General features: G+C 31.4%; 2 protein-coding genes and 1 long non-coding RNA gene across 3 annotated transcripts in view; 1 reads left to right on the top strand and 2 right to left on the bottom strand.

The window, feature by feature from the left end:
• Window positions 1–857: 857 nt before the first annotated feature.
• Window positions 858–15,872, bottom strand: LOC132719565 (transcription factor BTF3 homolog 4-like). The gene is made up of 7 exons (XM_060703343.1): window positions 15,778–15,872; window positions 12,072–12,133; window positions 11,395–11,508; window positions 9,710–9,818; window positions 9,206–9,307; window positions 8,465–8,521; window positions 858–1,307 (listed from the first exon to the last, which is right to left on the bottom strand). Exons 2-7 carry the CDS (start codon window positions 12,129–12,131, stop codon window positions 1,261–1,263), a joined length of 489 nt encoding a protein of 162 aa, XP_060559326.1. The 5' UTR covers window positions 12,132–12,133; window positions 15,778–15,872; the 3' UTR covers window positions 858–1,260.
• A 3,941-nt stretch (window positions 15,873–19,813) lies between these two features.
• Window positions 19,814–27,558, top strand: part of LOC132719553 (histone-binding protein N1/N2-like) — a 43,561-nt gene continuing 35,816 nt past the window's right edge. The window contains exon 1 of the mRNA XM_060703332.1: window positions 19,814–19,964. Coding sequence (XP_060559315.1) covers window positions 19,924–19,964 — 41 coding nt within the window. The 5' untranslated portion in view covers window positions 19,814–19,923. The remainder of the gene's footprint in view (window positions 19,965–27,558) is intronic.
• On the bottom strand, window positions 22,489–25,075 carry LOC132719564 (uncharacterized). The gene is made up of 2 exons (XR_009624249.1): window positions 24,630–25,075; window positions 22,489–23,917 (listed from the first exon to the last, which is right to left on the bottom strand). It is a non-coding gene; the product is annotated as an uncharacterized LOC132719564 (long non-coding RNA).

Below are 27,558 nucleotides of genomic sequence, written 5' to 3'. Positions count from 1 at the left end.
ATAAATGAATGAGTGAGCGAGTGAGTGAGTGAATGAATGAATAAATGAACGAACGAATGATGCAATATACGTATATGTTTAAACAAATTGTCGAGTGTCTGTCGAAAGTATATGAGTTGTATTATTCTAAAAATTACATATTATACATTTATTTTTCTACCTATGCATGTCCTGTTGTTGTTGTTTTCTATTTCAGAAGGCCACATTGGAAATAAGATATATATGATTGTTATTGTATGTTCTTAATGTGTAACCTTCTTTAAATAAAGATATTATTATTATTATTATAGAACGTGTTTCATGCTAAATATCTTAGCTCTAGCTCTTTGAGTTCTTTAAAAGAAGATTTTTTATGTTTTTACTATATGCATATAAGGAAAATCAATGACCCCCTGGGGTGGGGCCAATTTTGACCCAAGGGCTTTTATTTGAACAAACTTGGTAGACACTCATTAGAAGATGTTTCATGCCAAATATCTAAGCTCTAGCTCTTTGGGTTCTTTAAAAGAAGATATTTAAAGTTTTTTCTTTCGGTTGCCATGGCAACCAGAGTTCTGCATGGAATTAAATTCTTTGAACAATTTTTAAAGGTGACCACCAAAGGAACATTCCGGTGAAGTATGGATGAAATTGGGTTAGTGGTTTATGAGGATATGTCATTTGAAGCAAAAGTTTACGGACGGACGGAGGCCGGACGAAAAGCGATCACAAAAGCTCACCCTGTCACTTTGTGACAGGTGAGCTAAACAGAGTTCCTTTAAATACACAACTTTTCTCTAAACAAAGGATGAATTAGTTATTACCATAACATATCCATTTACTACTTGAAGAGGGATAAGACAAAACACAAGACAATATTACCAAAAAGTTTTATTTTACAGATAAATGAACATACGTGAGGATAGACAACGATGTTCATCACGTTACATTCAACTATCAACAATGTAAATAATACAAGTTTGAAGCTTGAGTCTAAAATGAGAAGTCTCAATATCACTTGTGATAGATCAGATAATATATAAATATAAATTACTTGTTACCAATTTGTAAGTTATTCGGATTTAATTTTTCTTCTTTTTGTGTAAAAATCAGTTTTAAAATTTGTTCTTATTGTGATATATTAACTGTATGTATTGAGGGGGATGGAGTATTCTTGCACACAGTGAACTTATCACTTAAATACACACTCTCAGTCTCTCCGATTGCAGTCAAGTATGAAAAACAAATTTTACAAAACATCTAATGTAGAAATGATAACTTCTAGTCCCCTTCTCCTTTTGAAGCCTCATCAAAGTTTTCCACCAGTTCTGAAAATAGATCCATTCATTGTGAAAATACAGTCGAGACTGTCATATGTGACTTTCCAAGGGATCTTCAGAAAAAGGTCACATATGACAGGGAGTCTCTTAATACAGTCTCATAGAAAATTAAATAGAAAATTAAATTTAAATATTATCTATCTGTCTATATACCATTGTGACTTATAGATTTTGTATGTTTTTGATTGTGTGCATACAACAGTTGCAAAAAAAATATATATATGGATATAATTATGCAAATAAAACAATTTTCCAACATCAAAGAATATGTTAAATGTGTACTGCAAATATTTGTGCACATTATATTTAATCAATAAATTACATGCATTGATTTCTTATTGGAAAATTTGACTTAGAATTTATAGAAAATAAAGTTCTAATTACCTCCCTTTAATAGCTTTTATTTACATGAAATGTTAAATTGGGTGATATCTTTATAAATCATGCTTATTTGAACTTACAATATTGACAAATCTTAATTTGAGCATCATATTTATGAAATAAAACCTTGAGAAAATTGTGTAACATATCCATATCCAAAACTTTTTCTGGTTTGGTATCAATATTTTTTCCGTATTAATTATGCAGCCATAGAAAGGTAAATTAAAAAAATGCTGCCTAAAAAATCTTCCGTGGGCACTCTATAATTAACAAAAAAAATCTAACACGAGTCTAAACCCAGTTTACTCAGGCCATCATGTACATTACACATACGTCGATCATGAACAGACGCCAAGTCACTTGATACCTGCATGTACACTATGTAATTGAGATAGAGGTGTGTAGACTTTGTTTGCTACTGGATTATAATTGGACTTAATTATTTTGGCCCTCTGGGTGTTATAATAGGTATTATTTATCTGATTAACGGACAATTAAAAGGTGTGAAAGTCGTTTAAATCAGACCAAACATTTGCATTGGGACCAGACAATTAGGGTCGCTTGTCACATATGACAGGGTGTTGTTTAATTCAGACCATTTATATAGGAAAATACGTTGGGAGTACTGAAACAAGGTCGGATAAGACAGGGAGTCGTTTAAATCAGGGGGTCGCTCAGGCAGTCTCGACTGTAGTTATAAAAGTTTCAGAAATAACATCAAATAAAAGATTTTCATATAAAACAAAGATTTTGACCCTAACTGGGTCTGGCAGGTTGAGTTCATGGAAGGACCATGACTGTCATAGTAAAGGTGTTTTGCGACAAAAAAAGACCAAAATCAATATGCTTTCCTGCTCCAAGGGGCATAAAATAGATATTTTATCTGCATTAGTCAGAATAAAAAGCCGCTTTGATATGTTTCATTATATATCAAATGGTAATTCCAAGTTTTCATCATCAATGCAGATTTTTGCAACCATTAAGTTACTATGATTTTGTTAAGACATTCTTCAGAATTTTCAAGCACGATTACAGTTAGTAAGTTGCATCAATTTCAAATGATCGAAAAAAAATTATTTTTCAAAATCTACATAAGTCAGAATAAAAAGCCGCTTTGATATGTTTCATTATATATCAAATGGTAATTCCAAGTTTTCATCATTAATGCAGATTTTCAAATACAAAAACATTTGCTCTTACATTTAATATTCTCAGAAAAAGTTTATCAGATTTTTTTCTTTCAACACATGAAGCTGCCTAGGTAATGGCAATATATATAATGGCAACATATTTTCCACTTTTCTCAATATTTCAAAAGGCCTCCTTATACAAGTAAGTTAGGTCTTGGACAGTGATTATTTTACTCACAACTTGCTTTTAATACCATCATGGGCATTGCATTTTTTTGTTTTATGATGGAGTTATCCAAGAAGTTTACAGAAAGTCTATTAGACTATAATGGTTGTTTTTTCTTGACATTATTCAAGGGGCTGAATGTACATGTTCTAGCACCAGTTATAGCTGGAAAGCAATCATGTAAATAGTACTTGGAATGGGCAGGACTTTAATTATAACTCGGATTATCTTTCAATGTATGCATTTCTTTAAGCTGCTTTGATACGTTTCATTATCTATCAAATAGTAATTCCAAGTTTTCATCATTAGTGCAGATTTTAGGGAAGAAGAAATATAAGTTAGAGAACTACTTTAACTTTTTACATCTGCATTATTCAGAATAAAAAGCCGCTTTAATAAGTTTCATCAGATATCAAATGGTAATTCCAAGTTTTCATCATTAATGCAGGTTTTTGGGAAGAAGAAATTAGGTTATTAATATTGTTTTTACACCTGCATTATTCAGAATAAAAAGCCGCTTTGATATTTTTCATTATCATCAAATGGTAATTCCAAGTTTTCATCATTAATGCAGGTTTTCGGGAAGAAGAAATAAGGTTATTAATATTGTTAGAACTTCTAAAATTTTTACATCTGCATTATTCAGAATAAAAAGCCGCTTTGATATTTTTCATCATATATCAAATGGTAATTCCAAGTTTTCATCATTAATGCAGGTTTTTGGGAAGAAGAAATTAGGTCATTAATATTGTTAGAACTTCTAAAATTTTTACATCTGCATTATTCAGAATAAAAAGCCGCTTTGATATGTTTCATCATATATCAAATGGTAATTCCAAGTTTTCATCATTAATGCAGGTTTTCAGGAAGAAGAAATTAGGTTATTAATATTGTTAGAACTTCTAAAATTTTTACATCTGCATTATTCAGAATAAAAAGCCGCTTTGATATGTTTCATCATATATCAAATGGTAATTCCAAGTTTTCATCATTAATGCAGGTTTTTGGGAAGAAGAAATTAGGTCATTAATATTGTTTGAAATTCTAAAATTTTGTCACCTGCATTATCAGAATAAAAAGCCGCTTTGATATGTTTCATTATATATCAAATGGTAATTCCAAGTTTTCATCATTTATGCAAATTTTTTACTCAAATAGAATAAAAACCTGCTTGACATTTATTATTATATATCAATTCATTCCAAGTTTTTATTTTTCAGATTTTCAAATACAAAAGAAGCTGCCAATTAATTTTGACAATTCACGTCTTCGCAAAATTATTTATTAAATTTCCTCAAGATTCATAAGCGGCCACAGTAATACCCAAAAAAATAATTCGATTGGCTGTACATAATTAAAATCAGGCAGTGACTATTTTACTTGTACTTGACATTATTTCAAGGGCATATGGGGGTGTGCTTGCACCAGGTATAACTGGAAAGTCATCCTATAACTCTGTATACCTGGAATGGGCAGGACTTTAATAATAACACGATTCCAAATGTCGAATTCTTTTTTCAATATCTGCATCATTCAGAATAAAAAGCCGCTTTGATATGTTTCATTATTATCAAATGGTAATTCCAAGTTTTCATCATTAATGCAGACTTTGCAAGTTCAATCTAAATTAGATCCATAACATCCAAAGCGTTTTTAGCCTTAAAATCACTTCTTACCCCTCATCGAGTTTAAATAATTAATGCAAGTATCGTTTCATTTCGTCATATAAAGAAGCTGTCAGGCAATTCCAAGTTTTCATCAGTAACCAAACATTTCAAAAATCCATATTGACAAAGTTATTTCAATTTAACTTTTTTTTCCAGAAAACTTTACAACGGGACTCAATGGTTGAGTTGTTTAGGTTGCTATTTTCAAAAGCACTTGACCCTTGTTGTCCAATCCTTTTTAAATACTGACACTGACAAAGTATTTTCCTGCAGAGGTATCTGAGGTATTCTTCCCCCAGTAAAAATTTGAATTCTACTGGATCTTAATATTGTTGGTGTTACTAGAAAATGCACCATTACATTTTTTCAGTATCTGCATTACTCAGAATAAAAAGCCGCTTGGATATTTTTCATTATTATCAAATGGTAATTCCAAGTTTTCATCATGAATGCAAATATTCAGGTAGAAGAAATTAGGTTACGGTTAGAACTTTCTTTAACTTTCAATATCTGCATTAGTCAGAATAAAAAGCCGCTTTGATATGTTTCATTATGTATCAAATGGTAATTCCAAGTTTTCATCATGCACAGATATTTATATAACTTTCCCTATGAACTTCCAAAAGAGGTTGTTAGGTCATATACATAAAATCAGTTGTACCTCAATTTGTTTTAATTCTACAATACAATGAAATCTTTGACAAAACAATTCAAGCAGCTTTTCGAAGTTTGGTGACTTTGCCAATATGCACGCCCATGCATGAAATAATGTACACGAGCATCTTGGACTTTCTTAAACTTTAACATCATATGACCTCAACAGTATTAAAGGAACTTGTGGCATAAGTCTAAAAAAATTTTTCAACATCTGCATTTAGTCAGAAAAAAAAAGCCGCTTTGATATGTTTCATTATATATCAAATGGTAATTCCAAGTTTTCATCATGTAATGCAGATTATCAAAATGAAGTTATTTACTTCTTTTTTTCCCTTCACAATTATGTTATGGGCAGTTCCTCAGTCTTAAAATCCAAACTTTGTTTAAATAAAAAAATTATCTAGCTAGCTAGAAATTTGATTATTCTACCAAGATGCCTGTCAGGCTACCATGCCTGAAATAATTTGTTGACAGACTACTGTAGCTGTTAAACTGAAAAGTCACCATGACCTATACAGTGCCAGCGTGATGTAAATCTCAAACATAACAAAATGTCAAAATCTGCATTATCAGAATAAAAAGCCGCTTTGATATGTTTCATTATATATCAAATGGTAATTCCAAGTTTTCATCATGAAATGCAGATTTTGAAGCAGAAAAGAAATCTATAGTAGAAAAGAAATCTGTTAATAAATCTGAACATTTGCATTATCAGAATAAAAAGCCGCTTTGATATGTTTCATTATGTATCAAATGGTAATTCCAAGTTTTCATCATGCAAGCAAATATTCCAATGGAGTTATTTCAACTTTGTTTTTTTTCCAAAATCACAGTGTAAGCTCTGCACAGCAGCCCTCTTAGTTATTTTTAACCTTATATAACAGAGGCCAATTCCCAAATGAATTTCTCTTGAAAACATGCAGTTTCCCAAAAATATGACCTTAGCCAACTTTTTCAATTTCGGTGACAATTTTCTAGAACAAGAGCTGTCTGTAGGACAGCACGCTCGACTATTCTAAGTGCTTGATAGTAAAAGAGCCTTTATATTGTTTAATTTTTTAAGTTCACAAAAGGGCTAATTTTTTTTTATAAATTCATGTTATAGGCCTAAGAGAGAGTCTAATTATACAGTATTGGCTTGACTATTCGGAAGGTAATGTCACAAGGGTGTTTTATTGAGTATAATAATACTAATTACCTATGAATAAATAAATTTGACAGAAAAGGTACAAAGGCTTGTTATTAAGATGTTTTATCACGTAAATCACTGCTTTATTATTATGAATGCATAAAATTGTCCCGAAAAAGGCACAAACCCTTCAGTAGTTATTGAGATAACAACTTACAAGAAAAACTTAAGCATGAATTTCTAAGTTGAAAAAGGGGAGAAAAATCAGCCCTAAATGCAAGATAGAATTATGGATTTTTGTCAGTGACCTACAGTTATGACCCTAAATGCATATGTGAAGTTTTTAATAAATATCTTTAATAGTTATTGAGATATGTAAAACTTGCATGTAAACATTAACCAAGAGACTAAGTAGAAAAGGGGATATGAATCAGTCTAAATGAGACTAGAGTTATGGAACTTGATCAGTGACATACAATTATGACCCTCAAATTCTGACTCTAAGTGCATGTGTAAAGTTTCCAGTAAATATCTTTGAAGACCTTTAATCTTTAACCAAAGTTTCAAAGGGGCAAATAATTCTGCAAATATTGCAGGCAGAGTTATGCAATTTTGCAAACTGATGTACATTGCTACTATAAAAAAGTATTTTAAATTTCAATTGAATATCTCAAGCAATAATTGAGATATTTGACTTTACAAAAAACTTTAACCAAAATGTCTAAGTTAAAAAGGGGCATAATTCTGTCAATATTGTAGGCAGAGTTATCCAACTTGTCAATCTGATGTACCTTGTTACTATAAATAAGTATTGTAAGTTTCAATTGAATATCTCAAGTAATAATTGAGATATTTGACTTTACAAAAAACTTTAACCAACGCAGACGCCGACGCGGACGCCGACGCCGGGGCGACTACAATAGCTCTCATATTCTTCGAATAGTCGAGCTAAAAACGAATACTGATACCCAATAACAACCAAAATCTTTATCTCCTAAAGGGTCAAGCTCTGCACAGGTGGTTCTGTACGTCAAAAACAGCTCCCCACTGTCTAAAATCAACTTTGGTTGAAAATTTTATTTCTAAAACACTCGATAGCAAAATTAAATTTGCAGATTCTTCAAAGATGCCTGCCAGGCCACCATGCCTAAATTATATGTTGACTGAAGTAACCATAACCTTAATAAACAGTGTAAAATGTATTGTTATATTACCATTAAATGTCCAAACGTAGAATTTTCCAAATCTGCATATATCAGAATAAAAAGCCGCTTTGATATGTTTCATTATTTATCAAATGGTAATTCCAAGTTTTCATCATTAATGCAGAGTTTAGGGAAGAAGAAATTAGGTTATTAATATTGTTAGAAATTCTAAAATCTTTACACCTGCTGCATTAGTCAGAATAAAAAGCCGCTTTGATATGTTTCATTATATATCAAATGGTAATTCCAAGTTTTCATCATTAGTGCAGATTTTAGGGAAGAAATTAGGTCATAAATATTGTTAGAACTTTCAACATTTTTACATCTGCATTATTCAGAATAAAAAGCCGCTTTGCTATGTTTCATAATTTATCAAATGGTAATTCCAAGTTTTCATCATTTAGAACAGATGTTACTTAATTATCTCTTCCTTATGAACACTACTATGATGTCTTAAATGTTTTTTTAGACTACACAAACTTATTCTTTTATTTTAGTGTTTTAATTCAACAGGTGACAGTTCCGACTAAAATAGGTACAAGTTAATAAAACATTAATTAGTTATGGATTTCACGTCACACAAGTACAGTAAAGGTCATATGGCAACTGTCCACATCTTAGTCTCCTGATAGAAGACCTCAGGTGTCTTTTTGTGCATTATTTCAGCCATGGAAAGGCATATGAGTAGAACAACTGACATTCTGTAAGCTGGCTGAAATAAAATATATATGGAAAGGTTTAATATCTTACCAGGAACATCATCATCATCTATATCTTCTGTGTTTGGTTTACTGGAATCTCCTCCCCCTGGAAACAGTTATAACAATTAAGTCAATATGCCATTTTGCAAAATCCAATCTAATTTACTTCATTTTCAACTTAATATAAGAATTAAGAACCGACACTTCATTTTATACCATTTCAAACAATAGATCAGATAAACATTTCAATTAAATTATGTTTTTCAGCAAAAGATGCCATTAAAGATCTCGTGAATAAAGAACAAAACAATATATAAAAACTGTTCTACTTTATTCAAAAGCAATTTGAACACAATTTATATATTTTTTTGAAACCATTACATAGACAGCTAACCAGCTATCAGGAAATTCAAAAAGTATCTCAATTCAGTATTCTCCTTAAGCCCAAGGGGGCCAGCTAAGACCCAGACTCTTTCAGTTTACTTTTGCCAACAATAAAATGCTTCATGCTTTACTGCTGGTTTCCCCTAAATCTTAAGTGGTTACTTTGTAAATTATGAAGGGCACATCTAACTGCACAACAAGGATAATCAAAGAATATATTTAATGAATTCTTCTAATTTTGACACTTTTGGGAATGTTCTCTAATCACAATAATAAATATGAGAGATTCTGACTTATCCAATGGCAATAGCTGAATTGTTGCAATAAAATAAATACCCCCCCCCCCAATATGCCACTGAAGATTTAAAGTATCAGAATTTCTCATTATTTTTTTCTCCACACTTACGCAAAAAGTCCCCACCTGCTACAGTAGAAGCAAGTTTCTTTAAACTACTTAAACTTTCGGCACCAAGTTGGTTTAAGATTCCAGGTAACATTTCCGATATTTCTGTAAAACAAAATAACACTTAATATGATTGAGTTCAAGCTAACATATGACATTCATTCTCAGGAATAAGACAATCTTCATGAATGTCTCTTTTAATTTCAAGCATTCAAGAGCGCAATTTTTTTTTTTACAAGATTTTAAATCTACTTGCCAAAAGTTTTCAGCCAGTATGAGGCCTATCCTACAATGCTATTTTTTCTACGAGAAATACGTGATTATTGAAACATAAGTTTACCCTATACAAATTTTTAAAAACATTTCATTAGACATAGCTTTATACCCTATAACTTGTTCAGTATTTATCAGGAAATTTTTCTTCAACCCACTCCTCACAATAAATTCATGAAACAGCTGAAATATTTAAGTTACATCTGACTGTGATGTATAAATCTAAATACTTACGCTTCATTTCTGCATGTCCACTGACAGCAAAAGTGTTGGCAGCCAGAGATGCTTGAACTTTTGGATTGTTAAAATGTATCACCTGACCATCGTCTTTTATCATGTTAACCTGAACATTGTATAAAAGAGAATATTTAGTTGAATTTTACTGACGTGAAATTTCAAATATATTCAAAACTAAATGAAAGGAAATTACTTGGCATCTGTAGATTGAAAGTGCATGATAAAACAAACAATTATGTACTGTTAATAGTAAAGTAACCAATTTTGTAATCATCAGATAGAGAATTTTAATTACCTTTAGTTGTTAAATTACTACACAGCAGAAAAAGAGAGACATATAATGTCTTTAGATTGATCACTCGAAATCCATTACTAGAGTAGTAACCTATGTTGGCTCTAGCTTAAATAATTTGTCCTCCTTGCAAAAGTAGGTCACTGGGTCACATTGGGGCACTATGTCTTTTACTATGTCAGTGTTAGCGATTTTCCCTAACTTTACTGAGTACCTGGGACTCAGTGCTAATAGATCTGTTACGTCCCAATTCAAATGGAACGAGTCCTCAATTACAAAAATGTCAATGTTTGCATAACTTCATAATACAATCAAATTTGAGACTGTTGATGTTCGCGGATACCATTGATAAGTTGGCCCAAAACGAGGCCGAGCACTTGCTCCTAGTCTACGTTTGGGATATAAATCTGCATTGCTAATGAGAAAGGAACAAATGAAAATGAGGTGAAAGTCAAGTTCTTATAATACAATTTATTCAAAGTGAATAGAAAATCATTTTCAAGCAGAGCAAAAAAACTTAAGAGAGAATTGACCAATTATCGGGGAAAAAGTGTTTCGTCCCAGGGACTCAACAGCCCTTTTTTTCTTTCCTCCCTGGCAATTTTAGCGAGTAAATTGATATGTTTACTCAGTAAACGCGAACACTGTTTGTTATGTAATTTCAGAAGATGATTTAAATGTTTTTCCTACAAAAGTCTATGTAATTGTTAACTAAGTGAACTCAATGGGCACATTTCACATAACTTTTCCTGATACTACATGTCGAAGCATTGCGCACTGTAGCTTCCAAAAATAGAAAACAAATCTTGAGATCAACTTGTGCATCAGACTGGAACCTTTAGTAGACAGCCACTTAAAGGTCATTCCTAAGGAGTTAAGTCAAAATCCACAGTGCTAAGGAGATGTTTAAAGAAATTTAAGAAAATTACAAATTGTGGACAAGTTGTAATCATAAAACCTTATGTGTTTAGGTCAATTGGAGAAAAAGTGGTGCATTATTTTAAATATTTATAATTTATCTATAACAAGAGTTGTCATTAGGACAGCGTGCTTGACTATTCTCAGTGCATGATTGTAAAACAATGTGTGTGAAGTTTCAACCCATTCCTTTCAGTAGTTTTGGAGATACAAACTTACAAGAAAAAACTTAGCCAAAGTATGATGCTGGGCAAGTACAATAACTCTCTTAACCTTGGCTTTTTTCCCACCTATAGCAGTGTCATTTTCAGGCACCCATGCAGTTTTCCTGTAATATTCAATTCATTTAAGTTGCATCTTCCTCTTTTGCAAAATGATATATTACTGTCCCCAAAAATTTCAGGGAAGGACCACTTCTCATACATGCGAAAAAGGTCCTGTTTAATATGACAATCAATTTTATAGTACAAACCTCTTCAATTCCTGGTATATTATTTACAGAGAGTTTCTTAAGTGAACTTTGCAACTTCTTATCATCAGTAGTGGCAGTTCTGTGGACGACCTTTTTCTTTCTCCTTGCAGTACCCTGGAAAATGATAGGTAAAACCTTCAAATCTGTGTTTTATAATAAATAGTAAGTCTTGATTTTTCAAAATAATTTAGTTTAGATAACTTTTCTTCATTGTACAAACATCAATGTAACAGTTAACAGTTAAATCTTTAAGTTTTCAGTAAACAGAAACAATATTGGTATTCCTTTTTTTGGTCCTTAAATTAGAAAGAAATCCACTTATGTTTTATTATAAGAGTGTCTTTAATATAAGTGTCTTTTCATTAATGAAACATTGTTTCAAAGTGTTTGATGCATTATTGTCAATACTCCAGTGAATTTTCCCCAAATTTCTTTTCATTCACAATTTTTCACCCCAAAGAAAGGCTAGGGCCATATGCCCTTGCAATAATATATACATGTAGTGAAAAACAGTTCCAATTTCTTTAGGCATGGGGAAATTGAATTTGATCTGGTAAATATCTCAGGTCTTTTGCATAGACTGCTTTCTGTCATCTTTTTATAATCACTTGCGATTTTTTTCAAATGATCTAAAGGACAATGCATGCATCAATTGTAAATTTTTATTTCCTGCATACCTTTCCTCCTATTCGTACTTGCTCTTGGAGCTGTTTTAATTTTTCTGGATTCATGATCATACCTGAAAGATATAAAACAACTATTCAATAACAAATAAGTGTTGTGTACCCCGTTACTGCACATAACAATTGGTACTTCAGACATATTACATAAAACAAGCAATGACAAGTTGTCTGAGAAGCAGCAGGCTCCATTTATCTTAGTGCTCATCACTAAACTGTTATTCGATTTAATGACTAATTTTCTTGTTTGGTATGCCAGAGCTCTAGAAAGCATGATATGTATTAAGCAAATTGTTTACGAATAAAATCTTTTAATTATGGGATATAACCAGCCTTTTGATTGGTTGTTTTGTTAGGTTATGGGTTAAATGATATTATGACAGGTTAAAGGTCTAGTGCTTATAAATAGATAGTTTTGGCGGCATTCTTGTAAGTTTTTCAGACATGTTTGCTAATAAGACGCTTTTTCAAATCTGGCCACCTCTGCAAAATCGAAACACACTAGTAAATCAAAATTCAAGCGTAAAGAATAGTAGTGTTAAAATCTTTGATATTTCAAAAGATGTTCTGATTTTATAAAAATTAAATATATTTCTGCTTAACTAAACGGAAAATTTAAAATACTGTTGTTAACTACGCTGTATTGACCTTTTTGAAAACCTAGCTAAACACTGTTTTCCGGTACGTTACGGATATAGCTCTGGGGTATTACACCTAATGAAGTACATAACACAATTACATGATATTTCTATTTCTCTATCATTATTCAGGCCTTTTTTCCCCTATTCCACGGGTTTGAATATTGGCCCCATTCCCCTTCCAAATAATTATGATTTTTTTCCCAAACCAAAAAAATATTCCCAATGTAGAAGTCAGCAATTTGAAAGAAAAAGTGCCGCATTTTCAATTTTGGTAAGGCAAAATAGCGTTACGGAATATATTCACGTTTTGTGAATAAAAACAGGATTTTTAATTGATATCAGTTTTACATTTGTACACATTTTAGCCTGTCCTTGTATTTTTGATATGATAGAAAAAGCTGAACAGTTTATATAAACAGTACCATTTTTTTAAGATTTATTTTAACAATTGTAACACCTTGAATGCTAGCATATTTTCCCAAATTGGAAAATTTTACGACACAATTTTCCCAAATTTGCCATGTGGCGTTTTCCCAAAATAGGCCTGTTATTTTTAGGGCTGGATCAATATACCGGTAAATCGGTATTTATCGATTTTCCGTTTTTCAATACGGTACGGTTATCGGGTTTTAGCTATACCGATACAAAGGGAGACAACTTAATAACACTTATAAACATGATGGCTTTACATTAAAACTATCGTCTTTAAAATGTCCGCACTAAAGTCAAAAGTGTGGAATTTTCTCTAAAGTAAATGTGTTAAGAAGGCCCTCATCAATATTTGAAAGGCTGCATTGATTAGTTCAGGTGGAACAACGAATATGTCAATACACAAAATGACGGATAAATCCGTGACAAAATTTATCCGGCCATTCAATCTCCTATTTCTAACACTGGTAAAAACTACTTTCAGGTCGGCAGTAGTTTGTATTAGACCAAACATTTACTTGTAATTTTTTAAACACATATTTTGAACACATAAATCCTACAAATTTATTAATTTTCCAAGATGTAGTTGCTAACTAAATAAATGTGACTGCACGAAGATGTAGCTAAACACCGTTTCCCGGTACGTTACGGATTACGACACCACAACATCATGACTAATATTTATATTTTTATTGTTATTTTACCGTTTAAGATAGAAAAAAACATGATTTGTTAGAAAATTTTCAATGTTCCAATACTTTCTCAGCGTATATATTTCAAATTCTAAAAAAAAATTGATTTTATTATAAAGATCTTATAATTTAGAACAGTTGACTTGTAGACAGTACTAGCCTCCTGCCATAATAAATAGTGATGTTTTAATTATTTTCTGCGTTAACTTTTCCTAGTATTTACATAATTATATTTTTGCATTGAATTATTTCTCTACAAAGCTTTTTTTTCAAAATAATTGTTTTATCTAAAAAAGGGACCATCATGTCATTTTTAAAATATTACCTCAAATGTACTAATTAAGGTACCTATGCACCTGCTCTGTATTATATATCATCATTAACAAAGTCAAAATCTAAAAAAGATATAAGAAAGATTCAATAATATTTCACCAGGGCATCTATGAAATGTAAAAAGTACTTTTAATAAGTACATCCTAACAATGAAACATCATTGTACTGTATCGTCAATACGTATTGTGTATCGTTGGTCTGTATCGCAATACATATCGTATCGGAAATTTCTGATCAATACCCAGCCCTAGTTATTTTACCCTTTAAGGTGAAAAAATTGATGTATTTGAAAATTATCAATATTCCTTTAATATCTATTGCAAATTTTTCAAAAATTAAATAATGAAAATCAGTAAAATTAAAACAGTCGTAGTGGCATCTTCCATAATAGAGAAATTTTTGTATCAACTTGTGTATTTATTTTACCTTTTGTAAGGAAATATTAAAACAATGATATTTAATTATTTTCTTACAAAGAAATAACTGTTTTATTTCACCTCAATTCAAAAAAGGCCAAAAACACGAGTTCGTTATCACACTCCATTAGGTGAATTACCCAGAGCTATGTTCAGAAAGTACCGGAAAACAGTGTTTAGCTAGTTTTCGAACTTGAATATTGATAACAAAAGTTGCCCGAAGTGACATATGCACAAAAGGGAGGCAGCTCTCGTACATGAAATGAAATTGATGAAACTAATGTAACAGGTAAGCACAGGCTTTGCGTTTTTCATATTACGGGGAAGTCAAAGTCCGGGCCCGCGAAGCGGGCCCGGGCTTTGGCTTGCCCGGCTATAGACCACACGTGTATATTTAAAAGAAAATTCAAATTAAAAAAAAAATTAAAAATATATAGAATTCTATACCTATCAATGAAATTTTCAGTGTCAGTTCTAGTTAGGCGCCGCCATTTACAATGTAACTCAATGATAAAAGGCGGTGTATTCCAATTACGGAACAAATCTCAACTTTTCGGATTAATAATAATCGTCGAGTGTTCCGAGTGAAAACGGAAGTGGGTACATATAATACCGAATGACACCTTTAAAACGGAAAAATGAAAGGATTTTTTTACCGACTTCTCCGTTCATAGGCTTTGCCTAATTTCATATTAAATGTTTTGCAAGATACCTGCCAAATGTAAAAAAGCAGATATATATATTCCATATTTGTAGTATTTATCTACTGTATCAAATATAGACAGTGTTAGATACGTGTGTTAGACATGTGATTACAGGTCTAAACTATTCCAAGAGAATGACCAACTGGTGTATTCCAGTACGCAACAGCTTTATTATACAAACAATAACAAACACAAAGAGTATTCGCATGTAAATAACTTTATACCCTGATTAATGGCTTGAAATTACCACTAAAAACGGTTAGCAACATGAAACGTTCTTAAAAGGACAAAATTGTTTGGACCGGGGCTACATTATTAAGTTAGCTCTCACAAACATAAACCCAACATACATGAACATCTATTAATACAATTGATTATTTTGACTTATTAAAAAGAAACATGTTATGATATGACTGCATTAACATTGTTTTCATATGAAACATCGACACCAATATTACACAAAACCTGTTTATATTTCACTAACTTACTCGCGTAGCCCACGAGGTATGTTATGGCCGCCGTGAAAGGACTAAAACGTCATCAGTTTATGTGTACCAAAGTTTATCCCAAAAATGAAATAAACATTGCAGCGTGTAAATTTTGTATTTAATACATGCCATAAATTGAGAACAACATCTCTGAAAAATACTTTATGTTATATTTAACTGCAAGCAAAATACAAACTTACATGTTTAGAGATTAGTATTTAGTAAACAAACGTTCACCATACAGTACGGTGGCTGTACATGTACAGTACAAGTAAAATGGTTTCCTGCGGGGAACATTTTTGATGATATAAAGATATTTCATTTAACTATCTTCAACATTGTTTGGGTGGGTGGATAAATAAACGGGGAATATATCAGGAATATAGTTGACAATAATCGATCACTATAGAAGAAGGTCTTTGGAAACTGGTGACAGTTAATGACCGGAGAAGGTCGAACAAAAACAATTATTTCTTTTTAAGAAAATGATTAAATAGGCCTACCATTTTATGAATAATTCCGAGCAAAAAAAAAGCAAACACACAAGTTTTCGCAGAAAACATCTCTATTTATTATGGCAGATGCCACTACGAATATTTTAATTTTGTAGATTTTCAGTATAAACAATTTATTGTTTGTAACATTTTGAGATACATATTAAAGAAACATTGATAATTTAACATATCATTTAAGTTTTTCCACCTTAAACGGTATTATAATTATAGAAAATTAAAAATATCACGTAATAGTTTTTTTGTTCTTAATTAGGTGTAATTCTGACTTATTCCCTAGAGGATTATCCGTAACGTACCGGCAAACGGTATTTAGCCAGGTTTTCGAAAGGGTCAATTAACCAATCATGTACGGTTTACAGATCACATGCTCCTCCATGTACCGAAAACAGCTCACGTGCTCCTCCATGCCTCAAAAGTTAAACGCGTACCAATACCCTGCGGTCTCCAGACCGCAGGGAATGAGCCCCCCCCGGACGAAAGTCCCCTGGTGGACAAAAGCTCCCATGAAATTTACACATAGGACAAAAGCCCCCCCCCCCCAGTCCAGCAAACAAAAGCCCCCTAAGGTTTATAGACTAGACTGATAACTATCTTTTTTCACACGCCCAGTGTTAGGGAACTTGGGTTATACTTCAAATAAATATAGACAAGTATGCGCCTTCCACTTTTATTTCCTTGATAAGCGTTGATAAATGATTCTCTGAAAATATTCATTTACATTTGTACTGAACAATATATAATAAACATAAAAACATTCATATCATCAATGAATTATATACGAATTACACAATAAATCAAATTAGAACTTTTGTACCTTTAAATTTAAATCTTAATGTAAGTTATCTTTTAAAACAATTGCATTTGACTTGTCTCAATATATCAAATTCCGGAATTAAACTGGCAAGATTCTCAATAACAATGTTTCATGGACTGGGGGGGGGGGCTTTTGTCCTATGTGTAAAGGGGGGGCTTTTGTCCGTATCCCGTACAGTATATTTCAGTGACAGATTTAGGCCCGGCCTTCAGGACTGCAGCCCCCAAGCTTGGCTCATAGATACAGCTAGGCTGGAATCTTTTTTGTCAGTTTCAAACTTTATTGGCTGTAGTGTACTCCTTTATCAAAACATTTATTCCTGTCATCCAGTTGGTAATCTCCTGTCTGGGGGCTTTGCAGAGATCGTTATCTATCAACATGCTTGAATGACTTCAGTGCATAATTGATTGGTTTATTACTTTCCAAAGGTTTAATGAAATTAATAGTCACAGATAGGTGTGAAAAATAGTAAACCATATTTTACTATCCATTTTCCATTTTCTTTGCGAAAGAAATTGAAAATTATGATTTGTAAATTAAAAGGTGGCGAGTTTTATAAATATAATTTTAAAGGAATAATATTTTATGATTTTAAATTAATTATGAAATATTTGGTCATTTGCTTTTAATATTCTTTTATGGCAGTTATATTTTTTAAATGAAATTTAAATTGTACTGACCTCTTTAGTATCTAAACCGGATTCATTGATGGAAAAAAACAACTTATTGAATATTAGTGTTTAAAATTATTTTATTGGAAGGCAGTATTTTAATAACACTTTAATTTAAAAAAATCGCTATTATATATAAAATATATAATGAATATATAAAAAACTATTATTCAGACGAGGTAAATGATTGAGTGTTTTAAATTAACGGTCACACATACATTGGTACGTGTGCTGTTATTTTGTAAATGCTTACTACTAAAAACCAGGGAAATTCTATTTAAAAGACCTTCAAACACTAACCTATACAAAAAAAGACATTGCTTACAATTTTTGTCACATGTACAAGGTGCTAGTCCAATCTTCAAACATGCGCAATTTTCACATGTTTTAAGGATATGATTTTGTTTAATATATAGACACTTGAAAGAGCTAGCCCCTTTATAACGTAAAAACTTCACTTTACCGGAAAGGCCATGTCATATATATGGCAAAACAATGGGAATGATTTATATGAAAATCAAACAAACAAAATTATAATTTCCCATTGATATGTTAAGCAAAAATTAGTCAGTTTAGATTAAATAGTAGTATCACTGACTAATTCAAACACGCGCGCGCACACACACGCACGCATGCAGCGCGCGCACGCACGCACGCACGCACGTACACACTTGGGCACACACGCCCACACTTATAGTATTTTTTTCGTATACAAGGATGGTATACGAGTATATGTGATTCAAGTTGGCTTTCACACACTTTAAGTATGACATTACTTTTGAAAACTATTTGAATTTATAACCAAAGAGTTTCAGAATTGCATTATATAGGTTAAGAACTTCATCACACAGGCTTTATATCAAAATTGGGCGATATATCTTAATTTGCCCTTATTGCAGACATGTAATTTAACAGAAATACTTTAAGATTCTAAATGTACATAATTTTATATACAGTGAACAACGTTGCAAATTAAATTTATATGCAGGCTTCAATGCGAATAATTTAAGAAATTTAAGGATGGATGCGATCATGTATTAGTATACATGTCTCTGATTATTGTGTGCTTTGTATTTAGTATCTATATATATATGTATATATAGCTTCATTTCGAGTTCACACCGGAATATGTATGTAAATATTGGCTATATATAGGCGTCTTAAATTTCAGGTGTTTAATTGTTAATAAATGTTGTTGTTGTTGATAAATCGTGGTATGAATTAAAAAAAATAAGTAAAACATATTTTATCTATATTTCATTGAAAATTCTATGCTTAAAGTGACTCCTCCGAGTCTTTTTTATATGACGGGTCCGGAATTCTTTACCTGACATCTGTGTACGATTTGGTGATGGTTTGAACCAATAGTTAACTTGTGTGCAAACTTTCAGATCATTCCCCTCACCCCGTTTTTAGCAAAATCATCATTTTTAATGTGCAAAATAACCCAAAAATGAAAAGCGTGCACACAGCTTTTTTCTGTGCAATTGTGCTAAAAATCATATAAAAATATCAATTTGCAATTTAACTCTTGAGTATATTCCTTATTATCCTTTGCAGAGTTTTCCATTTCAACTATAAGTGCTTCACTTCATCTAGGTAAAATTTCAAATTTTATGTTTTTATGCTTTTTGACCTCAGTAGAGCTCCTTTAAGAAAAGGCATTCACATATATATGTGTTTTGATTTCACATCTCTACATCTACGCCATATTTTTTTTTTTATAATTAAGGTCCGCAGGCGCTTTGTCTGGGAATTTAGCTGTTGTGCAAATTGATAGATAACAGCAGAAACTACGAGGCTAAGATAAGAAAGTATTGACTTAGATCTGGTAGAAGGGATGCGACTGCCTTATAATTTTAAACAGATGTCTTCATGTATAATGAATTTTCCGGCTTGCAACATTTGGCATAATTATATAGGTAGGGGACCATTCCATACACGAACATTTCTAGGGGAAATGAGAAGGAGAAATGTTGTGTTCTACAGTATATTATCAGATAGTTTAATTTTCTGGTGGCGTCAGTCGGAAACATTGACTATGTACAAATGGTATGGTGTAGTTTTACTGTTGACGTCAGTCGCTTTGTTGACAAATCGAATCCGCGCGAAAATTTTCACGAAATTCACGTGAAAGTTGTGAATTATGGCTTCAGAAGGCACCAGCACGTCGTCGGATAAAGAAAGGTATCAGTTTGAATAAGATTAACATGCCCGATTTACTCCCTCTTTGTAATATGCATTACGCTTAAGTTTATTATTAAGAATGCTGAATTTGGTGTAGATTCCGGATAAAACATTCGGATAATCAAAAAAACTTGGGATAAAGCCTTCATCCTAGATTAGACCCTGGGGTCTAAACAGAATTAAAATTCTAATAGATAGAAACTTGAATGAAACAAGTTTAGCTAATGAAAATACCCTCTGTAGCCACACATGTTTAATAATGAATGTCTTTAAACAGGGGTCCAAGTAAAAGAGCTTATAGCAGATTTATCTTTAAGTTTAAAAATATTTATTGATAATTTAGTATAGTTCCCATAAAAGGCCAGTATATATACTGGTTAGTCAAAATATATTGACGTGCCAAAGCTTGATTCTGAGATATTTTCGTTCTAGGGCAGAATCTCGCTTTAACGTCAAAACCAAAAGGAGACCTTTCTGTGGTGAAACGTGGATTTCGATGTAAATGTGAAAATGCACACAATTTAAACTAAGAATTTATTCAACAATACATTTTTAAGGAATTAACAGCACAAAAAGTGCCAGACTATCAACTTAGAAGAAAGTAAACCACGTTAGTTTCATTTCACCGTCTCATTTGTGTACCAACGCCGCCATATTGTGATGTTGCTACAGTAATGTAACATGTACGCTAAAAATCGATATTGTTCGGTACCGTGCGTGAATCCTGTAATTTTCATATTATTTTTTTTTGCGTGGCTAAAAAAATATGAAAAACTAAACAAATTATTCTTAATGTTGTTATTATTAATTATATTTATTGCTACATTAAAATAAATCACCAGGAAATAATCAAATATTTTTCTAATTGATTGAAATCATTAAAATGATGCGGAGAAATTTTTAATTTAGTCCTCTTTTTTACAAAAATGTTTATTAAAGGATATACAAATATTGCATTTCATTAAAATTTATATTGTCACCACTCTGTTGTATTATCCATGTTAGTATAATTATGTTAGTCACAACTTGCTGCGTATTATAAACAGCAACTCCTTGCCTAGGAAAGGTTTGTTTTTCAAACGTGCATTATGCTATGAAAGTTTCTTGAATTCAAATTGTAAATTCTTGCATTAATTTTTCATTCCTCAACAGTTTTCAGAAAAGTAAAACTCGTTACTCCGAACGCCCATTTTTCGTTTGTCTGTACTGAAAGAACCTGTGTACATGTACCATTTATCCGTGTAATAAAAGACTGTTATCATAGCATGCCGTAATGGCTTGGATATTTGGGTGTTGTTTAAGCGATGTTCCAGAGAAGTTATTGTCCCGGGTATAGAAAATATATTCGACCTAAAAATATTTATTTTTGAAATGAGTCAACTATTCCACAACGCCGACACCGGTACGCTGGCCAATATACACGTTGGAAATGTTGACACTATTAATAATTGATGTGCAGTCCTGTTTCTACCTTACTTAAATTCTTTGTGTCAACTTTATATTTATAAGATTAAGTTTTAAATAAATAAATTTGATTTATAGGTAAGTATTTAAATTTGAGCCGTGATTCCTTTCCAGAATCAGTTAAACAAGTTTCCATGCTGACACGGTCCAAATTGAAAAGAAAAGTTATTTTTAGATTGTAATTAGATCTACATGTATTTATTTTTCAGTTTATAATTATAAATATACTTGATGATTTATTTTAAAGACGAAAATCTTATGCTTAAATTTCTTTCTAGAATACATTTATGAAAATTGTTTAAACGGTGGTAAGAATTTAAATGTGTTATGGTCCAGAGTTTCCTCAGTACATCTCCCGGCTTACCGATACGCTCTGAATTTACGCAATATATGCCAACTTTTTAAGTTTTGAGTTGTGACATTTATTTTTTAGGAACTATTTTCTGGTTTTCAATCTAAATTTACAAGAAAGTTAAAATCTTAATTTTCGTTCTATGTCAAAAACTCAAAAAATTATTGAAAAAAAAAAGAACTGAAGAGGCGCCATGATTTCTTACCGATTTTATAAGTTAGTTTTCCAAAGTAACACCTTTTATATTTGGGCAGTAACAATCTGTATCTATTATTGTTTAAAATGAGCAAACGTGTTGCATAACCCTTAAATCTTATAAGATTGGACAAGAATCAAAGAAATCACAGACACTTGGGGTGTGGAGCATAAAAATCCAAATAGAATGTATATTTGTCAAAGTTGGTGAGCCCCGTTTGAATTTGTCGAAATGGAGTAAAACGGCGATAATCTCGGTGTTTATTTTGCCTGTTGCATTGTTTATATTGACATTGAAGTTTAAAATTGACCATCATGGTGAAGAATTATATCTTCTGTGTCGATGGGCCAAAGGATTATGTGAAAATATTGGAAACGGAATAAAGTACATGGTGTTTTTGACGGTAGTTGTGTGGATTTTTTCCTGCGAACATTTTTATCTTGTGTATTATTATAGACGTTTAAATGTGATTTTTTTTCAAAACGGCTTATATTAAGTAGCAACCCCACACTAATTTTTTTATTTTATTGTATTTATAAACAATTTATTTCATCTTATAGTGCTCATTATAAGCATTTCAGAACAGTTTTCCTTTTCTAAATATCTTTAAAAATAAAAAAGTTATGGCATTTAATAATGTTGAAATTTGCGCATTTTTTAAGAATTTTTACTATATACAGTCAATAAGAAATGCTTGCGCGTTGACGGAACCGAAATGACTTCGTTTATGACAAATTTCACATTTAAAATACCATAACTTTTTTATTATTTGAGATATTTTGATGAAATTTGGAATATAGGTAGATTAGGTGTTACTGAATATAACTGGGTTATTTTACAGACCATTAAATGTAGAAGAGCAATTACTAAGTCTAATACAGTGGGCAAGGTATCGATAAATTTTTTGAAAAAATTTATTCATTTTTCATTTATCGACATATATAAAGTAACAAGAAACTACAGCAGCACTGTATAATGAAATCCAACATGAATGAATATCAAATTGCTCTACAGCATCTGCAATGTCATGCTTTTATCTTTTTTTTTCTCAAAAAATAATTATTCACTTCTTTTGCAGTTAGTAAATAACTCTCTTCTTCCAGAACTCCCGCAGTCTCGAATTATAGCAGTATATTCTAAATTGAACATAAGTCAAACAGCCCGAAATTCCTCACTAGACCAAAAGAAATGAAATTGATTTGATTTGCTATTAATTGAGATCAAAATTAAGAATGTTTTTCATTGCTAACATAAATTGATGCACCTGGATATCAGTTGTCTTTGTCAAGAGGTCTATAATATCAATATGATTTATTTTGCCGATAAATGCCAGTCGGTAGGACATAATTGTTTAAATTAATTAATGTTATTTATAAGGATCTGCTTCTCCCATTTCCCAGATTTGTTTTAAAAGGAGTCTTCATCTTTAACCATTTTCTTTGAAATTAGTTGACTTCATTTCATCGGATTTCAATGAATAAGCATACATCTCGGCAATTAAACATACTTCCACATTACAATTTTGGGGCAGTTCTTGCAATGATTGGTAATGTATACTGTTATCATATATTTTGCAGATAAATGCCAGTTGGTATCATATACTTTTTAAATGCTATTGAAGGATCTGCTTCTCCCCTTTTCCAGATTGTTTTTAAAGGAGTTTCATCTTTACCCATTTTCTTTGAAATTAGTGGACTCCATTTCTTAACATAGCTGATTTGGGATTTCAATGAATATAAAGCAGACATCTCAGCATCCCCATTAACAATTTTGGGACTGTTCTTGTTGTGTTTGGTAATGTATACTACTATATGACAAGATTTATTCATTAACAGCATTGGTTTGTCATCTTATATTTGTCCAAATGATCCAAGTGTTGTCAAATATTGTCATCATCAATATTATTTCATGATATTTTTTTTTGTCAGGTCTGTCATGCACCTGGAAAAAAATAAAGTATAAAGTTAGTATTTATAATAAATCATACATGAATTAAAAAGAAATGCTGGCAAAATAAGTTTAAATACATTGTTTAAAAATATTATTTATCCTATATATATATGCGTAGAGGTTAACAGATTTTTTTCAGTTAAAACTGTCACTGGCAGCAGGTCGACCCTTCATTCACCATGTAAATTGCTCATTAGAAATAAATTTCTGCTTTAATTAATTATAAAACCGTAAAAAATTAATTTAATATTTAATAAAAAATGATTTCCTTGTTAAATATACGATATCTCATTGAAACCTGAAGCATCGGTAAAAAAAAAACAAAAAAAATTAGAATTTGAAAATTGGCCGAAACTGAGCAGGTGCCCGCCGAAACATATATCTCAATTTTAAAGACAAATGTGCTAATATTTAAAAAAATGATTATATATTGATATATTTTACTATAAACCAAGTCTTTATCTACCATAATTTTATTTTGTTACTCGTTTATACGTGATAAATCAGTAATGGAAATAATCGGATTTCACCGCGTCGGTGAATTCAAAATGGCGGACTCTGATGGACTGTTGAATTTCCGCAACTCGCTGTATTTAATCGTAGATGCGGGTGCTTTAATGGCAACATAATTTTATGATTTATGAATCATTTTAAAGATAATTCAATTTATTTTCTAGAACACTATTCGTTTTTCTTCACTTACCGATAGTTTTCAAGCAAATCGTCGGCGAGTATCGGGCGTCATAACTTTTTTGTTTGTAAACATATTTAAATGACGAAAATTCCGCGGTGAAATGTAAACATATTTCTGATTGGTTGCAAAAAATCATGAATATTAATTAGCAACAAATGACCCGCAAATAAGGTCATGCGGCATACATGTGACAAGCGCGTGTCCACAATCGGGTTTTGTAAAATCGGCCGAAAATACACCTGTATATTAAGATTAACTGATAATGATTAAAATGCATATTATGCATGAATAATGAATTTTATATCATTTTGAAGACAATTTATCACTGATTTATTTCATATAACTTTTATAATGGTCAATATTAAAATTTATTGTTTTTCAATCAATTTTATGAACACACTATCGATTTTTACGCTAATTTCTTAAGCTGTAGGCTTATCAGTTGGGGTTGCTATATTAAGTGCTTTTGATATATGATCAGTACATGTGCTGGGATTGACAAATATACATTTTATTTGCATATTAAAGGCGTTTTGAGCTCCACACCCCAAGTGTCTGTGAAAGAAATTAGCGGCGCAGCGTTTTTTGTTTATGTAACATTGTAAAATAACCGCGTTGATTCTTCAAATCGCACTTCGCCATGCATGTATTTATAAAAGAAAATAATTTCTTAGACAGCATAAAAATGAAATGTATGGAATAAATCTTTACTGCATACCAACATTTTGAAAGTCTTTTGCAAAACAAAAAATAACAACAAAAAAATGAAGCGGGCACCTGTTTCATGAAATAAATTTCCGAGTATTTTTTCCCTGCTACCACGATCATTTTAAAACAATTTTCATACCTACGTGTGTGTGTTTTTTTCTTTCTATCAACATCTTTAGAAAGATTTTTGGAGTAAACTATCCAGAATTATGGACATGCGTGGATAAGAAATTAAAAAAGAAAAAAGAAATTTACATGGAATGTTCATGTATAATGTCGAGGCACCGCATTTGACATTTATTCGTTTTATTATTGATAAAAAATATTTTGAACATTGAAAATATCGTTTAATAGTTAATCAATCTGATTATAAATAACAGACTGACAAATTCCTTAGAATGGTGTCTTATCGTAGTCGCTAAAGCACTAGGAGTCCGTACATTGTACGTTGCTCTTTAAACATATAAACCTCATATTTCTGCTCTTAACATATCCCTATTTTCATCATAATCGTGGAAAAAAAAATCTATAGATACCAACAGGTCCCATGTCCTATATTTACTGGGAAAGCTGAACAAAATATTTTTTTATAAACAAGAAACGGTTTAGTGAGGAGTTCATTTACAGAGTAGCTTTTCTAAAAAGATAATGATGATTCTGATATTTCTGAGAACGCTCTGACAATAACGAATACGTTGTGCATCTGCTCCAATAAAATAATATTTTCATCCTTTCATAATTATTAATTTTTTCATAAATAAATGTCTTAAATACAACATTAAACTTGATATTTTACTAAGAGTGTTTCTTCGTTTCTCAGTAACGCAGTACCGCATACACACCAGTGTAGTTATCAACAGTGTATTTGTCACGTGACATTAGCGGCGATGTCTTTATTTTGATAGTGCATGTGTTTACTTTTCTATCAAAATCGTGATGTTAGGAATATTTTCACAAATAAAACATGAAATTGGTGTAGAAATGATTAATCTTTAAAGGTATCGTAACAAATTTATTCAAATATGAATTCTAATACGATTTTAGACGGTCCAAAGCTTGCGCTCAAAATCCCGGCGCAAATTTCACCACAGAAAAGGTACTTTTTATGTTGTACGTAGAGGCGAGATATTGCCCAGACACGAAAATAGCACAATATCTCGTCGCGGAGTACAATTAGTTGGACTAATATACTGGTTGGGGAGATAACTTCGGCTGGTTGATAAACTCGGCTTTTTATAATTTAATCGACTTACCGGGTTTTTAAATGTAATCAAGCTCACCATCTCGTGCGAACGCTGAAATTCGAAAATATCCGGAAATTTTGTCAAGTTTGGTAAGATATTTAAAAAATAGCACAGACATTTACCCGTTTGTTTAAAAAACATGCCTATAAATAGTACGGGAAATCCGATTGCAGTACACATGCGCAGTAGATGCTCAATTTGAGGCCCGTAAATGGTTACTTTTTATATATTGACCGACTACCAGTAAAGCGGATACATTTTGTAGATGAATTTAGACTCAATTTTGTCTTGCAAACTCAGAAAAAGTCTGATTGCACAAATAATCACAAATGTAATCTTTTAGTGCAATGGATTGAAAAACTGATTTATATGTTATTGTGTAGGTTGAATACCACTAAATTAATTTCTTCTCCACTCTGTTAAATTACGAAGTTACCCAAGCCAAAATATATTTGAATCACTAATTCTAAAACTACATATTTCGTATGTTAATAAATGAAAATGCATGTCTTTTTACAAAAAAAGTATCAGAGTTTTTTTTGGGTTTTTTTGTTTGTTTTTTTTACATAACATTGTATAAAAGTAACAGTCCTTATTGAAAATTTCTGATAAAAAATATTTTTTATTTGACATATATGAATAGCAAAGGAATAATAAAATGTCTAAACATGTTATTCTACGTTTTAATTTACTCATTAAAAATGATTTAAGAAGAAAAACAAAGAGCCGAAATTATCTACTCGCGCGTGTTAAAAATGTGCTTTTTACGTACCTCTTCCAAGGTCGCTCAAAATTACCCGTCTTGTTTCTAAATATAACCTTTATGGTGATACCGGAATATCGAAGAGCTGAAGTTTATTATGGTGCAAGATTCATCAGAATATGTAAACAAATAAATGAAATATACCACCAAAACACCGATTTTTGGCCGAGTTTATCTCCCAAACCAGTATATTTGTTTGAATTAAATGAAATGTGGTAATTCA

This window comes from Ruditapes philippinarum, unplaced genomic scaffold, assembly GCF_026571515.1.
Source record: "Ruditapes philippinarum isolate M1 unplaced genomic scaffold, ASM2657151v2 ctg116_1_1_1_1, whole genome shotgun sequence".
Lineage (NCBI taxonomy): Eukaryota > Metazoa > Mollusca > Bivalvia > Venerida > Veneridae > Ruditapes > Ruditapes philippinarum.
Note: the sequence above shows the minus strand (reverse complement) of the source record. Positions and strands in the feature narration are given on the sequence as shown.